This window comes from Nicotiana tomentosiformis, chromosome 1 (assembly GCF_000390325.3).
Source record: "Nicotiana tomentosiformis chromosome 1, ASM39032v3, whole genome shotgun sequence".
Lineage (NCBI taxonomy): Eukaryota > Viridiplantae > Streptophyta > Magnoliopsida > Solanales > Solanaceae > Nicotiana > Nicotiana tomentosiformis.
Genome location: NC_090812.1, coordinates 157,118,392 through 157,136,633, shown reverse-complemented (window position 1 = coordinate 157,136,633; position 18,242 = coordinate 157,118,392). Strand labels below are relative to the sequence as shown.

Sequence of the window (18,242 nt, the reverse complement as noted above, 5' to 3'; positions counted from 1 at the left end):
CCCAAAGTATATACAGCTATACATAGAATATATATACAGGGTTTTTGTCGAAGTTAACGGGTTCACGTGACTCCTCAAGGACTGGTGTAGATCCGCCTCTGCATCTGAACCTTCTTCACCGGAAACTTAGTAGGCGTTTAAACATGAATTCTAAAAAAAAAGTCAAATTTAGAATTTTACTAAAATTTGAATTGAAGATGAAGTTGTGTTTGATTATAATTTTTGCAACATATATGAATATATTTTTTCAGCATATTTTGCAATAAAACACTAGCAACTTTTCCATTTTCAATTAAAAAAATTTCAAATTTGAAAATGTATTTTCAAGTGAGATTGAAAAAATTGTAAGATTTTGATAACCAAACATTGTTTTCAAATAAAAATTTGAAAAAAAGAAAAAAATTCTTATATCCAAACGGGCTCTTACTTTTTGTATGTAAAAGGTAAATATTATTTTTTTATATATAAAAATAAATATTTAATCCTCTTAGCTCTTTGTGTTTACTTAATTATTATATCATAAATCCTCTTAGTGAAAATTTTGGTTCCGCCACTGATAAATGGTATTCAACAAATAATATTCACATAAAAAGATTCACCTACTACACAACACTCTTTCCATTTAAAAAAGAATGAACCAATTTTACTGGGTACGAGGTTTAAAAAAGAACGAATTTTTTTTTAAATTTGTAATCTAACAATACATAAATATTTGCGTGACTATAAATTATCTAATTAAGGATAAAATGATAAGTTTAAAGTTATCTTATTTTCAAATTTAAAAAAGATTCATTCTTTTTGTAATGGATTAGAAAGGAAATAAGTTCATTCTTTTTTTAAATAGAGAGTTGTTATAAAATAAAATTGTAAAGTAAAGACAAGTATAGAGAGAAACTGTTATATTATTCAAACTTCAAACTTATGTACATAATGAACTGAAAACTCTTCTATTTATAGAAGAAAGGAAGCAGCTGCAAGGCTTTTCTTTAGCTGCTTGTAAGTTGTCTGCATGAGCTGCTTGCAACCTGCATGTTTAATAAGAAGCTGCTGCAAATCATTTCATTGAGCTGCTTGCAACCTGCCTGCATCAGCTGCTTGTAGATAAACTTCAACAGAGTACTAAATGGATAATCTTCTTCAGGAAGATTATCTATAGCGGAGTAATAAATGAACATCCACAATATAATTATTTTCATAACACTCCCCCTTGGATGTTCACTAAAAGGTATTGTGCCTCGTTAAAACCTTACTAGAAAAAACCCAGTGAAAAAAATTCTAGTGAAGGAAAAAGAGTACACATATTTAGTAATATGCATTTCTAGCTGCCTCATTAAAAACCTTATAAGGAAAACCCTGTGGGAAAAAAACTTAGTAAGAAAAAAAGAGTACATCACATATGTTTCAAATATTTGAGTCTCCGCATTCCAATCTTGTATACCATTTTCTCAAAAGTTGAAATTGGCAAAGATTTAGTGAATAAATCTGTCGGATTGTCACTTGAACGGATTTGCTGCACATCAATGTCACCATTTCTCTGAAGATCGTGTGTGTAGAATAATTTTGGTGAAATGTGCTTCGTTCTATCTCCTTTTATAAATCCTCCCTTCAATTGGGCTATGCATGCAACATTGTCTTTGTATAAAATTGTGGATCTTTTATCATACTCCAAACCATATTTTTCTTGAATAAAATGAATCATTGATCTCAACCATACGCATTCCGTACTTGCATTTGAAGAAGTAGCAACAATTGACTGCTTTGTAGAGCGCCATGATATGATAGTACCTCCACATATAAACACGTACCCGGTTTGAGATCGAGCTTTATGGGGATCAGATAAATAACCTGCATCTTCATAACCAACAAAATCTGCACTACCTTTGTTAGCATCAAACAAACCCATATCAAGAGTTCCCTTTAAATATCGCAAAATATGCTTAATCCCATTCCAATATCTCCGAGTAGGAGAAGGGCTATATCTTGCTAGAAAATTAACAGAAAATGTTATGTCAGGCCTTGTAGCATTAGCAAGATACATAAGTGCACCAATTACACTGAGATAGGGTGTTTCAGGACCAAGGAGTTCTTCATCCTCTTCTGGAGGTCGGAACGGGTCCTTATTCACTTCAAGTGATCGAACAACCATTGGTGTACTCAATGGGTGCGCTTTGTCCATGTAAAAGAGTTTTAAGACCCTTTCTGTATATGCAGATTGATGCATAAAGATCCCGTTTGCTAAATGTTCAATTTGCAATCCAAGAAAAGTTTTGGTTTTCCAAGATCTTTCATCTCAAATTCTTTTTTAAGATATTCAATTGCCTTTTGGAGCTCTTCTGGAGTTCCAACAAGATTTATGTTATCAACATAAACAACAAGTATAACAAATTCTGATGTCATTTTCTTTATAAAAATATATGGACAAATAATATCATTTATGTAACCCTCTTTCAGTAAATATTCACTAAGGCGATTATACCACATGCGCCCAGATTGCTTTAAACCGTACAAAGATCTTTGTAATCTGATTGAATACATTTCCCGAGATTTCGAATATGCTTCAGGCATTTTAAATCCTTCAGGGATTTTCATGTAAATATCATTATCAAGTGACTCGTACAGATAAGTTGTAACCACATCCATCATATGTATTTCAAGTCTTTCACGTAAGGCTAAACTGATGAGATATCGAAATGTTATGGCATCCATAACTGGTGAATATGTTTCTTCATAATCGACTCCAGGTCGTTGTGAGAATCCTTGTGCGACAAGGCGAGCCTTGTATCTTTCAACTTCATTTTGGTCATTCATTTTTCGCACAAAACCCCATTTATGACCAACTGGTTTTACACCAGTAGGTGTTTGGACTACTGGTCCAAAGACCTCTCTTTTAGCAAGTGCGTTCAATTCTGATTGAATTGCCTCTTGCCATTTTAGCCAATCAGATCTTTGTTGACATTCTTCGATAGATCGGGGTTCACAATCCTCACTATCTTGCATAATGTTAAGTGTAACATTATATACAAAAATATTATCCATCATTATTTCAGATCGATTTAAATTAATCCCATCACCAGTAGAACTTATTAAAAGTTCCTCACTCACTTGAGTCTCGGGTTCATTGATTTCTTCAGGAATCTCAGAACTAATCAGATCTTGGGTCTCTTCAGGAGATCCGTTCATAATATCATTTTGATCATTTGTCGATTTTCTTTTTCTAGGATTTCAATCCTTAGAACCCAAAGGCCTACCACGCTTCATGCATGCTTTAGGTTCACTAGTTCTTATGCTAGTAGATGGTCCTGCTGGGACATCAATTCGTATAGGCACATTCTCTGCAGGGATATATGACTTAGTTATCCTTTTCAAATCAGTAAATGCGTTTGGCATTTGATTTGCTATATTTTGTAAATGGATGATCTTCTGGACCTCCTGATTACATATAGAGGTACGTGGATCAAAATGAGATAATGATAAAACTTTCCACAAAATTTCTCTTTTGATTTCCTTTTTCTCTCCCCCTAATTGTGGGAAATTTGTTTCATCAAATCGATAATCTGCAAATCGAGCAGTAAATAAATCTCCCGTCAATGGTTCAAGATAAAGAATAATAGAGGGTGTTTCAAACCCAATATATATTCCTAACCTTCTTTGGAGGCCCATCTTACTGTGCTGTGGTGGTGCTACTGGCACATATACAGCACATCCAAAAATTCGTAGATGGGCAATATTTGGTTCATGACCAAAAACTAATTGTGACAGAGAATATTTATTATAATCTGTCGGTCTGAGACGAATAAGTGATGATGTATGCAAGATAGCATGTCCCCACATAGTAGTGGGTAATTTTATTTTCATAAGTAGTGGTCTTGGTATCAATTACAAACATTTAATAAATGACTCTGCAAGGCCATTTTGAGTATGAACATAAGCTACAGGATGTTCAACTTTTATCCCAACTGATAGACAATAATCATCAAAAGCTTGAGATGAGAATTCTCCAGCATTATCAAGGCGAATAGCCTTTATAGGATAATCTGGGAATTGTGCCCTTAATCGAATTATTTGGGTTAATAACTTTGCAAACGCCAGGTTGCGAGATGATAGTAAGCAAACATGAGACCATCTTAAAGATGCATCTATTAGGACCATAAAATATCTAAACATCCCACTTGGTGGGTGAATTGGTCCATATATACCCCCATGTATACATTTTAAAAAGGTAGGGGACTCAATGCCAACCTTCATTGGTGATGGTCTAGTGATCATTTTGCCTTGATAACAAGCATCACAAGAAAATTCATCATTTGTAAGAATCTTCAGATTCTTTAATGGATGCCCACTCGAATTTTCAGCAATTCGTCTTATCATTATTGATCCAGGATGGCCCAAACGGCCATGCCAAAGCACAAAAGTATTTGAATCAGTAAACTTCTGGTTTACGATAGAGTGTGTTTCAACTGTACTAATCTTTGAATAGTATAAGCCAGAAGATAAAGTTGATAACTTTTCTACAATGCATTTCTGGCCAGAAATATTCTTTGTAATACAAAGATATTCCACGTTCATTTCATCTATTGTCTCAACATGATACCCATTTAGGCGGATATCTATAAAACTCAACAACTTTCTTCGGAACTTGGAGGAGAATAATGCATTGTCTATAATAAGTTTTGTTCCCTTAGATAGAAATACAATAGCTCTTCCAGAGCCTTCAATCAAACTTATATTACTAGAAATTGTAGAAACATTTGCTTTTTTCTTATGCAAATAAGAAAAGTATTTCTGATCTTTGAATATTGCATGAGTTGTTCTACTATCAATTACACAAATATCTTCATGATTGGTCTTTGATCCAAACATAATTTGAGGATTATCCATATTCTTTAAAATGACATAAACAAAATATATATGATAGTAAACATTATTATCAAAGTATAACTTTTATTTATGTACAACAATTACATAACCATACTATCTACTATAAACAACAAAAATTAAAAATATTTATATTTTTACATGTTCACTACCGATCGCATGACTTGTTTCTCCTTCTGGGAGTGCAAAATAATCAGCTACATCCAAATGCATGAAGTCTAAATTATCTTCAGAAATAAAATTTGCTTTAGCATTTTTCTCTGTCTTCTTCGGGGAGGCTTGATACAGCTCAACCAGGTGCTTTGGCGTACGACATGTACGTGACCAGTGTCCTTTTCCTCCACATCTATAGCATGCATTTTCTGGCTTTATTGCTTGCACCGCTTCATGCTTTTGTTCCTTCCTTTTCCACTACTGGTGGTGAGGAGGGTTCTTTGGTGCATTGTTATTACCGCGATTAGAGTTTTCTCCCCGACCACGGCCATGACCACGTCCTCTTCCACGCTTAGCTTAGTGGAAGTTCGTCTCATTCACTTCAGAGAATGGACAAGAACCAGTAGGTCGACTTTCATAATTTTTCATTAATAACCCATTATGTTGCTCGGCTATAAGAAGATGTGAAATAAGTTCAGAATACTTTTTAAATCCAATTTCTCGATATTGTTGCTGCAGGAGCATATTCGAGGCATGAAAAGTGGTGAAAGTTTTCTCTAACATATCATGATCAGTAATATTATCACCACATAGTTTCAATTGGGAAATAATTCTGAACATAGCAGAATTATACTCACTGATAGATTTAAAATCTTGTAGCCTTAGATGAGTCCAATCATAACGTGCCTGTGGAAGAACGACCATCTTTAAGTGATCATATCTATTTTTCAAATTATTCCACAGTATGACTGGATCTTTAACAGTAAGATATTCCATTTTCAGGCCCTCATCAAGGTGATGGCGTAGGAATATTATTGCTTTGGCACGGTCTTGGTTTGATGCCTGATTTTTATCTTTGATGGTGTCTGCCAGACCCATCGTATCAAGATGAATTTCGGCATCAAGCACTTAAGACATGTAGCTTTTGCCCGATATATCCAGGGCTGCAAACTCAAGTTTAGAAAGATTTGACATTATTTAGAAAAAGAAAGTTCGTACCTCTGATACTTTTAAAGTATTTTCTCGAAATGGCAGAGTCTCATGCTGATAACGTGTTATAAAATAAAACTGTAAAGTAAAGACAAGTATAGAGAGAAACTGATATATTATTCAAACTTCAAACTTATGTACATAATGAAGTGAAAACTCCTCTATTTATAGAAGAAAGGAAGCAGCTGCGAGGCTTTTCAGAAAGTAGTTGCAAAGATTTTCTTTAGCTGCTTGTAAGTTGTCTGTATGAGCTGCTTGCAACCTGCCTGTTTAATAAGAAGCTGCTGCAAATCATTTCATTGAGCTGCTTGCAACCTGCCTGCATCAGCTGCTTGTAGATAAATTTCAACAAAGTACTAAATGAATAATCTACTTCAGGAAGATTATTTATAACGAAGTAATAAATGAACATTCATAATATAATTATTTTCATAACAAGAGTATAATTTTTTGATAAATTGACATTATTATATTCTTATTGATACCTTTCGGGCAAGTGGCTCCGCCAAGAACATAGTGACATAGTAAAGGGCTAAAAGAAGATGAAGCTCACAATTAACTGCCACTGCAACTTGTCACTAAAAGAGTGGACCACAAAACAGCCAATACTAATATAAACCTTTGCTAACTTTTATAAAGGAAAAAGGCCCAAAAATAATTTTGTAATATTCAAAATGGATTAATTATAACCCTTGTTTAAACTTGAGTCCACAAATGACCTTACCGTTATAGAATGTGTCTAATAATGCCCTTGTGTTATTCGAAATGGATCAATTATAACCCTCGTTTAAATTTGAGCCCACTAATGACCATGCCGTTAAAGAATGAGTCTAATATTTATATTTGTAAATAATAATGTATTAATATAAATAATGTACACATTTTAATACATTATTATTTTTAAACTTAATATATAAATATATGTTTCACATGTAAATTTATTCGGTATGATTCGATATCTTTTCAGTTTATTTTTATAAAATAAAAAACATATCCTAATTATTTGTCACGATCCCAAAATTTCCTCCGTAGAATGTCGTGATGGCACCTAATCTCTAAGATTAGGTAAGACATTAATGCAAAATAACAATAGAAATCTAAAATAAATGAACTGCAATTCAAATAATTATAACTCCCAAAATCCGGTAGAAATAAGTCACAAGCTTCTAAGAATTTATCCTCAATGTCTCTATATGTCAGAGTCTAAACCAAGAGGGTATTCTAAATTTTTCAGCTTAATTCACCTATTAAATGTTAAAAACAACGGAGCTATTGAAATCATCAAAATTCTATTCTGGGGTCGTTTACACATAGGTCAACATCCAACCAACCTTTTCAACTTAAGTTTTAAACTTTGGAACTAAGTGTTCCAATTCATTCCAAAAACCTCACCGGACCCGAACCAATTACCCCGGCAAGTCATATAACAATTATAAAGTACATAATTAGTAGTAAATAGGGGAACAAGACTATAACTTTTAAAACGACTGGTCGGGTCATTACATTATCGGTACGATTATAGATTTATATAAAAACCTACGATTTTATTAAAAGAAACATAAAAATGAGTTCGGCACGGTACGGTTCTGTCGGTTTAGTCGGTTTTTAAATATCCATTTATACCCCTAATCATTACTAACTGAGGAAAATAGTAGTATTAGACTCAGTCTTTAATGGCAGGGTCATTAGTGAGATCAAATTTAAACGAGGGTTATAATTGATCCATTTCGAATAACACAACGGCATAATTAGACTCATTCTATAACGGCAAGATCATTTGTGAACTCAAGTTTAAATGGGGGTTATAATTAATCCATTTCGAATACTACAAGATCATTTTTTGGCCTTTTCTCTTTTATAAATAGTGAAATACTGCCGACATCTCTCACGTGGCATTTAAAAATGTTTTGTTTAGCAATCACAAGTCACCGTTTTATTTTGTTACATTCATTAAGAAAATAATTTTTTTTAAAGAAAACAAATATATTTACTAAATTAATCTTAATTAATTGTTATCTTGATATATTGAAATATGTAAATAAGGGCAAATTATGAAAAAGTAAAATTAATTTTTTTTAATTATATTAATTAAATATTTATTTTGAACTAAAATAAAATAATAAAATAATCGCATGAAAGGGAATATTGTTAAGTCGCTGAAAAATAAATATTACTCCAGTAATAAAGTTTTGTCGTTAAGGTGACAGTTATACCAACAGGCAACCGGCAACCACACCCCGACCGTTATTGGTATAGCCCACGCCTTCCGAGTGGGCAGGGTTCCCGGACCCGGATCGGCTAAAATTTTTTTGGGTTATCAAATACGACCTAAAGAAACATAGTCACCGCCCTATTATGACCGTTTCTCGTTTTTTGCATTTTACGGCCAAAAAACTAAAATTTCGCCGAATTCCCATATTTTCGTGTGCATAACCCACACCTTTCGAGTGGGCTCGGGTTCCTGGACTCGGATCGCCTAAAATTTTTGTATTAAGCAGATTTCTCATCTTATATGACTGACATATTCGGTTATTGGTTAACACGTACGCACAGGGGCGGATGCAGGGAGCCACCGAATTCAACTAATCCAATTCTTTCGATGCTTGGTAAAAAGTTACGTATAAAAAATTACTAAATTTACAATAAACAGTAAATATGAATTCAAAACTTTAAATGTTAAATTCGTAAAATTAAAATCATAAATATGTCTCTACACACTTAAGGCGTTTGATTGGTGAACAAGTTTACAAGAATTATAATATAAAAATTAAATAATTGGTGACTTATTTCATGAATATATTTTTATTAATTAATATTTAATTCATTAAATAAGTGTTTAATTTACACAAGATAAACATAAATAAACCTTTATTTTCAATTATAATCTTAATTTTTTTTAAAAACTTTGAAAAAAGAGTCTTGGACCATCATTTTGATGTTTTATTCCCAAATTGTTATACTGCATTGAAGTCGGTATAGAAATAAAGTCATAATTGTAATATAACTAACATTGTAATTAATAATCTTGAAATAAATAATTCAACTAATTATAAAATAAATTAATCACGTGCTTATTTTAAAATTATTATTCCTTATCCACGTACCAGTGTCTCACATTATTGTAAAAATCAAAGAGCTTTCACAAGTGAAGCTCTTTATCTTCATTTCCATTTATACCCCTTAAGAATACTCTAATATAAAATTATAAATACACATAAGTCTCGCCACCATTTTCCTCATTCCTCTTTGCAAGCTTATAAATGTCGTCTCCGAGAATTAACCGTAGAGGTAATGAAGAGAAGAATCGAAAGGGAAAGTTATCGGAAAAATCCATGTCGTTTCACGGACAAAGCTCGGGGAGCAGCAGCACGCCCTCGGAGCTATTGCGAAGGCCGAGGACGGTGCCGGACTTGCTCGCCGGTGTTAGAACTTCCGCCGGTGAATCGGCGGCGGTGAATTTCCGGCCGATGAAGTTGACGAAGTTGCTGGTGAACGTGACGATTCAAAGGAGTGTTGGACCTGTACAGGTACTGATATCGTTGGAATCGACTGTAGACGATCTCATTGCCGCCGCACTACGGCAGTACTCGAAGGAAGGAAGACGACCGGTGATTTCCTCCGTTTCTTCCGCCGATTACGATCTTCATTACTCGCAGTTCAGCTTAGAAAGTAAGAGCTTGTTCATCTTATTCCAGTTATTCGCCCTTCAATTGAATTTTTTTTTTGCAAAGTGTTGTTAATTATGTTTATATCTAAGATGTTAGCTTCCTTTTAAGTTACATGTTTCTGTTTTTCCAAAATATTTACTCAATTATCAATTTATGCAGTCTAATTTGCCTGTATACCAAGTTTAAGAATATTTTTTTCAAACTTGTGAGTTGTGACTATTATTAAAAGTGAAAAAAATTAAATATAAACTTATTCTCAAATATTAAAATATGTCTTTTTTGTTTAATAGACTAATAAAAAAAATAGAGTGACATAAAATTAAACGGATGAGTATATAATAAATAAAAATTAAATTTTATGTACTTAGGTTATTTATCCTATTTAGTACACATATACTCTAGTAGTATTATATATATTCCTTCTTTTCACAATTTTAGAGTAATTTAAGCTGAGGAATTATAATACCGGTACTACAAAATAAATTTCATAATATTGAAATTTAACTCTCTAACATGTAATATTTTAGTTTCTTAAAACAACTACTTGTATTTATTTCTGTAAGAAAATGTATAAATTGTGAAAATTATTTTAAAATCAAATTACGGAATATTGATATATTAGAGTTCATCTTTGAATGATGGTTCAGGTTTGGACAGGAAGGAGAAGCTCACTGCTTTGGGTTCAAGAAACTTTTTTATGTGTCCGAAAAACGTTCGCGCAACGACGTCGTCTTTAAGCTGTGGAAAACAAGCTGATGCATCTAACAAGATACCTTTGCCATGGCTCAAATTCATGGATTTCTTGCTATAGGACAACTCGATACACAAAGTATCATACATTTACGCAGGATTCGAAAAAAGGGTCGTACCCTAAAGAGGTATGGTATAAGTAACCTACTCTAATATAAATATCAGAGATCAAACCTGTGACTTATAGGTTACACGCATACAACTTAAATGCTGCTCCAAGGTTTTCATTCGGTATCATGGATTTCTTGGTGTGGAAAATCAAATTTAGAACCTTGAAATTTAGTTATACTCCATATATTCAAAAGAGGGCTGGCTTTTCACGACTACAAATTATAACAACAACAACAATAACAACCCAGTATAATTCCACTAGTGGGGTCTGGGGAGGGTAGTGTGTACGCAGACTTTATCTCTACCATGGGGTAGAGAGGCTGTTTCTAATAGACCCTCGGCATCCTTCCCTCCAAGAACTTCCACCTTACTCTTGGGGTGACTCGAACTCACAACCTCTTGGTTGGAAGTGGAGGGCGCTTACCAAATTAAAGTGTTATATATGTTTTATTCCTATGTTCGTTTTTTGTAGCTTGTCATAGTTTAAGATTGATATACTGTATATGTTATAGTTAATCAGAAGTTGAGAAAGATGTATTTAAATGATCTCAACATGGTGCATCATAGTTTTTAAATGCTAAATTTTTAATGTAATATACTAATGAAATTTTACTTTTTGTGTCTTTATCATATTGCATATTTGCATTCCTCATTATTTACCTACGGCATTACAGTGCACTATTTTCAAGTATGAATGTTATAGAGCCGGGGCGGAGTTACGTGTGGCAAGGATGATTAACTGAATATTCTTTGACAAAAAATTATACTATGTATAAGATAAAATAATTTGTAATTGATAAAAAAATTATATTTTGAATATCCTTGCATTAGGGGCGGATGCACCATACTACTACTGGGTTCAACTGAACCCAATACTTTCGGCGTGGAACATAAATTTATGTGTAAAAAATCACTAAAATTATAATAAATAGTAGATATGAATTCATAAGTTTAAATGCCGAACTCATAGAACTAAAATCCTAAATTCGTCTCTCCCTTACATAGCCCACTAACAAATAAAGTCCAAAATTTAAATACTCTTATTGAATTTAACCACTATGTACGATCAATTAAGAGAAAAGAATAGGACTTGAACTATATATTAAGATCTTTTTTGTACTTTCTTTTTTGTTTGTTAAAGCTATGACTTCTTTTGGGACCATTAAGGGGTGTGATGTAACCAATATGATACATCACTTTTAATCAGAGACCTCGAGTTCGAGTGTTGAGAATATAAAAGAATTTTGATACGGAGCGTTCCCCTTCTTTGACTGGCTTTACATGGTACAAATTAGGATTAAAGGGCAAGTGCACATATAGCCATTTTCAGCTATACAATTTAGAGATTAGTCATTACTTATTTTGTCTTGAAATTTTAAACTAAAAATTTTAACTTCGAGATAATTCAGAACATTTTTACCCTGAAAAATTAAAATTCAAGATGCACTGGCTAATTATTAAATAACAGTCCTTTAGTGTGATTATCTGGTATCATTTCTACTCAGATTTAGTTAGGACTTAGGGTCCAAATGCATATATCGAATATTGGACGAAAAAATATCTTTTTTTTGTGTGCTGAAAATTCTATTGGAGATAGTTTCTATCTATATGTCTGGATTCTGAAGTTGGAGTGGATCATTTCTGCACAGAAATATCTAATCCACAAACTCCAAAAGAATATCCTTAGTTTTGTGTGGCAGTAATCATATTTGTGGGTATGGATGGCATTTACATAAGTCTCTGGTCATTTATTACTGTAGCTCGAAAGACTTCTTTGAAATGTCTAATGCCTAATAGGCTTAGATTAATCAACTTGACTGATAGATATTTCATTAATTAGATAGTGTGATTATTTGTAACAGGTTGATTGGTAGGATGTATTAGGGAATATATATATATATATATATATATATATATATATATATATATAAGCTTTGGTATTATTAATTTCTTGTTTGGTAATACTTTTCAACCTAAGTATTATTTTTATACATAGCAAATTATGTCATATCAATATATATCATGGGTTTTAAGACATGAATAAGTATGTATAAAGACAAAATTGATATTTCAAAACTTTTAATACACCAAACCAAACAGTCAATAAAAAATAAGCTTATCATAACTAATCATAACATTACTCATCACAACATTGCTAATATACCATATACAATATTATTTTATATGCCTTACCAAAATGACTCCTTAAACGAAATAGTGCACCTAATTATTTATTTATTTTTATTATTATAAAGTCTTATTATTTTTTGTCATCATCCACTAATCCGTTTGAGACAATAAAGGAGTGTTAAGAAACTATCAAATTATGCCGTCTTCTGTCTAATCAAACTTAGAAAAGTTCTCTTCTAAGTGTGTTACATGTGAACCATTTTGGAATTATAAATTATTATAACTTTTTACAAAAATTCAAGAAATTACAACAACAACAATCCAGTAGAATCCCACTAATGGGGTCTTTGGAGGGTAGTATGTACGCAGACCTTACCCCTACCCCAAAGGAGTAGAGAGGCTGTTTCCGAGAGAGGTTGTTTCCGAAAGACCCTCGGCTCAAGAAAACAAAAGACAAAACGACAAGAGGAGACAACATTAGTATCACCACAACAATCATAGAAAAAATAGGAACATCATGAAATGCAGAAGAAAGATGCAAAGCAAAAACGATAGCTAGTAAATAGGACATACACTGAAAAGCGAAGTAGTAAAATACAACATTATCACTAGCTACCCTAGACAAAAATCCTACGTGGCCAGTCCCACAATGGTACAAAATAAGTCAAGACTCAACTACATCCTAACCTACAACTCTAATACTCGACCTCCACATCTTCCTATCAAGTGTCATGTCCTCGGAAATCTGGAGCCTGGCCATATCCTGTCTGATCACCGCTCCCCAATACTTCTTAGGCCGCCCTCTACCTCTTCTCGTGCCCTTCACAACCAGCCGCTCACACTTCCGTACCGGAGCATCTGGGCTTCTCTTTTGAACATGTCCGAACCATCTAAGCCACGCTTCCCGCATCTTGTCATCAATGGGAGCCACGTGCACCTTCTCCCGAATAACATCATTCCTAATCTTATCTATCCTAGTGTGCCCGCACATCCACCTCAACATCCTCATTTCTGCTACTTTCATCTTCTGAATATGTGAGTTCTTAACGGGCCAACACTCAACCCATACAATATGGCTGATCTAACCACCGCTTTTTTCTACGATCCTTTTCAACATAAACGTAGAAAGTGCCTAAAAGCTAGGTTGTCAAGAAAGTCAAGTTTTAAAGTCCAACAGAAGATACTTAGAAATCTGAATAAGACTATACGAGTTGACATCTAAATGCATCCAGTTATATATTAGCATTATTTCTCTTAAATTTTTCAAAATGGAATGTGGAAATACATTTACTTTATTTAAGGCCTCCTAAATAAACAATAATAGAGAAATCTCATTATTTCTTAGCGTGAAACTGACTCTTCGTGGTAAAAATTTCACCGCACACCTTATTTGCACACTGCATTTAACTTGTACTCAATGTTTTAAAATTGTTTAAGTGGTACTTAATATTAACAAATTTCAGACAAAAGCCCACTTTTTCTCTTTTCTTTTTTCTTCTGCTTCTCCTGTCTAGTCATTTCACTTCTTCCACCTTATTCTTTTTCCTAAGCCACCAAAACTCATATATATTTTTGAGGGCAAAATACAAAATTGGCCGATCAATCGGAACTAATTATATTCGCTAGGCAAAAAGTATTGTTTATCCGAAAAACGGATAGAGTTGAATTTATACGTAGTTCTAAGGATATGTGATATAGTTTAATACAAATCGTAAGAATAAAAGGAAATATCAAATATGAACTGCAAAGAATATAAAATAAACAAAGTTGTAAAGAAGGCGATTTTTAGGACTAAGCAAGATGAATCAGGTTTTTAGGCTTAAAAGAGTAACTCTTGAATATAAGAGGATATGGTGCTTGAATTAGAATGTGAGCTCTCTATAAAAACTGCACTTACAGAAATGATAACCCTCCACCTTTATAGTAGAGGGATCTTATTTTAAATATAATTAAAAATACTCAGTGGGAAGTCTATGATAGATCAACTTTTTCACAATTCCTGCCAAGATTCTCTCCTCTAGTGGGATTGCAACGGCTTTTGTCTGTGAGCTCGATCTTGACTCGAGCTCTCGATCTTGGCTTGAGCTCGATCCATACTCGAGCTCTCGATCTTGGCTTAAGATCGATTCTGATTCGGACCCTTGAATTGATTCAGAGTCAATGCTGGTCGGTCTCTGGATCATAAGCTTGATAGCTTTACTTTGCATCATAGTTTGATTTGGATTCGAGCTTGATAATGATATCGAACTCGACATTGATCGGCCCCTCGGGTTCGAAGCTTGTACCATCTTCGGAACCCATCTCGAAGTCTCACTTCGATCGCTTATCTTTCGAACTCGATCAGACGCACGAAGGCCAAAATCTATTTCGACCGTATACAGATAGTCCCCTCGTTTCTCAGGAAGAATGTGATGAGAAACGATATGATTTTTCAATGGCTCGATCGGATTATAAACTGACGTTTCCATCGGGCTCGATCATGACGCACGTGATAGCTGTCCCGTTGATTTAGTCTTTCAAGGTATTTAATACATGTCAGACGGTGGTCGGCCACCGCTGATACTGAACCGCCATCGCTTAAACCTATAAATAACCCTTCCTTTCATTATTTACCACTTTTACATCTCCAATCTTCCAAATTTTCTAAATCCCTTTTCGTATTCTCTGACTTGCCCGCAAATATGTGAATTCTCTTTGCAAAAAATCCCTCTTCAATTTTACCAAATCTTCGTCACTTTCTTCTATTCCTCATCCTTGAATTCGAAAATGGCGAAAACATCACAAACTATCCCTTAGAAAGAGAATGCTTCGTCTTCATAGTGTGCCGCCGATGAGACACCGGCAGAACCACGGCCTGAGGAGTGCGTTCCCGGGGCGTGTGTTCTTACTTCTGATTTTAAGGTTGATAAAGGCTCATCGGTCCCTGGCCGATGTGAGCTAGTATCGAGGTACATGTGTTTGATAACCGAGAAGCACCTCAAACAGCTAAAGAAAGATTGCAATTGGGATAAAAAATAAATAATAATTCCTACTTCTGACGAAGATATCACCACTTACGTAAAAGGATTTTTGAGTGTGTATTCTTACCCTTTCACGTTAGGTCCCCTCGATTCCGTTATTATTGACTTCTGTCGTCAATACCAAATAACCCTAGGCCAAGTCCATCCTTCTTTTTGGCGGATCGTTATCTTGATCCGATACTTTGTGAACAAAATCGAGAGGATGTCGTTCACCCTCGACCATCTTATCCGATTGTACCGTCCTCAACTTTTTCGAGGAGGATTAATAAAACTTCAGCGTCGGACTACCAAGGCTCTGTTCTTGAGCATTGATGAGGACAGGGATTGGGGCTGGATGGGCAGGTTTGTTCGAGTGAGGACTTCAGATCTGATTCCGGCCGAAAAGATGCCCTTTCCCGAGGAGTGGAATATGAAACGTAAGTGTGATCCTGCTGTTACTTCCTTCTATTTTGTTCTTTCATTTCTTTTCTCATCGATACTCTTCTTTTTGTGATGCAGTAATTCCCTGGATGCCTGGAGCAGTTCCCGATCTCAAGAACTGTGTATGAGCTCTTGTTTCGATTTCCACATACGCTGAGCGCTCATGGCGTTATTTGTCAAAGGGTCGGTGGGAGGCCAAAAATCATGGTAAGCCCCTTTCTCGTACTCTTTGATAATTCGAACGAGATGCTTTCCAAATATTTTAATAAAATTTTTCATATGCAGGTTTGGGCAAAGATGCGGTTTTGAGGCCTTTGTCCAACGAGGAAGAAACTTTGGCCTCCGTCCCAAAGCCGGTGAAGGAAAATAAAAGAAAAAGAGCCTCCGTTCCCGAAGATCCAAAACCGAAGAAGAGTATGGCTCGTAAGCCGAACAAGAATGTCATTCCTTTGACCGTGGAATCAGTTCTGCGTCTAAGGGATGAAGATGAAGAAGAAGAAGAAAATGATGGGTCCGCGCCAGCGGCCCGAACAAAGAGAACCACCGATGCCCCATCGGCAGCTAGATCGATGATGCTTCATGAGGCTCCGCCTCGAACTGAGGATATGCCGGAGAAAGATTCGGGCGGAATCCCTGAATTATCGAAGATCAAAGACGTATCCCATCGGAGCCAACAGATGGGGGATATGTCTGAAGGGCCCCCTCTTGAATCCCTTCGAACCGAAGAGAATGCTCAAAGTGATTCATTTGGGGCAGCAACAATCGAAGATTCGCCCACCTTCCCCGCTTTTTCCGCAGGGGTGATTCGGGAACCCCAAGCTTTGGGGGCCCTCGATCTAGACATGCCTCATGATGGAGAGGATCCCTTTCGTGACCTGTTTACCGATATCGAGGACGTTGCCGGTACTAGTGATGAATCAGATCTTTTTCACGGGGTGCAGCAGGATTTGAATCAGGTAAGCCTTAAAATTATTTTGTCAGTACTACCTTTATATTTACTTTTCGTTTCTAACTTCGTTTCTTGTTTTTTGTTGGCAGCGACAGTTCATCGAGAAGCATGTTCTCAGTCCCAAAATGAGCTGCGTCGATACTAGGCCGGCCTTCGACGAGTTACTGAGGAGAGGAACTCCCTAAAACTTCTCTTAGGGCAAAGGGAAGAGGAAATAAAAAACCTTTGAGCTGAGTTGGCCAAGGCTTACCGAGATCAGACAGATCTGTCTGAGCAGGTAATGATACTTTTAAAAGCCTATGGGCTTGATACCGGAACGATGGCTACTTTTTCAATGTCACAGTTGCAGCAAAAAATTGAGATGATCGGGAAGCTTCGTGAGGAGGTCGACATGATAGAAGCAGAGTCTTTGCAGCGGAAGGAAGGTATGGATCGCTTTGCTGCAGAGAAAGAAACTGCTCGAGCCTAGTTATCATCGGCCGAAACCCAACTTCAGAGAATGAAGGAAAAAGTCCTGGTTCAAGCAAGAAGAATAGAGGAGATCGAGGCTCGGTTGGCCTCTATACTTGCCAAGGCCGAATCTGATGTCGAAAAGGCAAAGGCCGATGCGGATGCACTCGTAGCCGTCTATCGAGCCGATGCTGAAGCTGCCCAAGTCCAAGCAAGAGAGGCAGCTGAGACCGCCGATACTCGAGCACATTGGGTCGCTGAACTTGCTAAGTGCCGATCTCGGAGGGAAACCCTCGAGGAGATCCATGCTCGTGGTTTCAACCTCGCTGAAGAGATAAAAAGGGCCAAAGAACTCGAAGCCGATGCTGAAGCCTTGGTTTCTGATGACGATGATGATGACAATGATGATGACGATGGGAGTAACAGCGGATCCGAGAATGGGAGGGGGAGCCCGATAGAGAAGAGACCACTCCTGGGGATGACCAGGAAGCTTAGTCCTTAATTTTTATGTTGTAAACAATTTTGTATATAAGAATATCCCCTTTTTGTCCGACTTGCTTCTGTTTTGTTTCCTGTCTTGTGAAGACTTTATTCATGCCTTATGAATGTTTTCACAAGGATTTAAACAACTTAATCAAATTTGGACTTCGTAGCCTCTATAACCGAGCGAGCTACTCAAACTTGAAGTGATGTAGCCCTTAGGCTTATTAGTTGAGTTAATGATTC

At 35.5% G+C, this 18,242-nt stretch overlaps 3 protein-coding genes across 3 annotated transcripts in view; all 3 read left to right on the top strand.

Annotated features, from left to right (window-relative positions):
- Nucleotides 1–11,159, top strand: part of LOC104085672 (uncharacterized protein At4g22758-like) — a 38,520-nt gene extending 27,361 nt beyond the window's left edge. The window contains exon 3 of the transcript XR_011413382.1: nucleotides 11,060–11,159. The gene's annotated coding sequence lies outside the window, so the exon portion shown is untranslated. The remainder of the gene's footprint in view (nucleotides 1–11,059) is intronic.
- LOC104095080 (uncharacterized protein At4g22758-like) lies at nucleotides 9,242–11,159 on the top strand. Its single transcript, XM_009601131.3, has 2 exons — nucleotides 9,242–9,687; nucleotides 10,334–11,159. The coding sequence occupies exons 1-2, from the start codon at nucleotides 9,279–9,281 to the stop codon at nucleotides 10,495–10,497; spliced, it is 573 nt and encodes a 190-aa protein (XP_009599426.1). The 5' UTR covers nucleotides 9,242–9,278; the 3' UTR covers nucleotides 10,498–11,159.
- A 1,383-nt stretch (nucleotides 11,160–12,542) lies between these two features.
- Nucleotides 12,543–18,069, top strand: LOC138904145 (uncharacterized). Its single transcript, XM_070192636.1, has 4 exons — nucleotides 12,543–16,113; nucleotides 16,196–16,324; nucleotides 16,403–17,073; nucleotides 17,156–18,069. Exons 3-4 carry the CDS (start codon nucleotides 16,534–16,536, stop codon nucleotides 17,249–17,251), a joined length of 636 nt encoding a protein of 211 aa, XP_070048737.1. The 5' UTR covers nucleotides 12,543–16,113; nucleotides 16,196–16,324; nucleotides 16,403–16,533; the 3' UTR covers nucleotides 17,252–18,069.
- The last annotated feature ends 173 nt before the right edge of the window (nucleotides 18,070–18,242 follow it).

Coding starts and splice junctions, on each gene's coding strand:
- LOC138904145 (XM_070192636.1), top strand. CDS start 16,534: ATGGCTCGTAAGCCGAACAAGAATGTCATTCCTTTGACCGTGGAATCA. Junction 17,074..17,155: donor TGCAGCAGGATTTGAATCAG/GTAAGCCTTAAA, acceptor TTTTGTTGGCAG/CGACAGTTCATCGAGAAGCA.
- LOC104095080 (XM_009601131.3), top strand. CDS start 9,279: ATGTCGTCTCCGAGAATTAACCGTAGAGGTAATGAAGAGAAGAATCGA. Junction 9,688..10,333: donor CTCGCAGTTCAGCTTAGAAA/GTAAGAGCTTGT, acceptor ATGATGGTTCAG/GTTTGGACAGGAAGGAGAAG.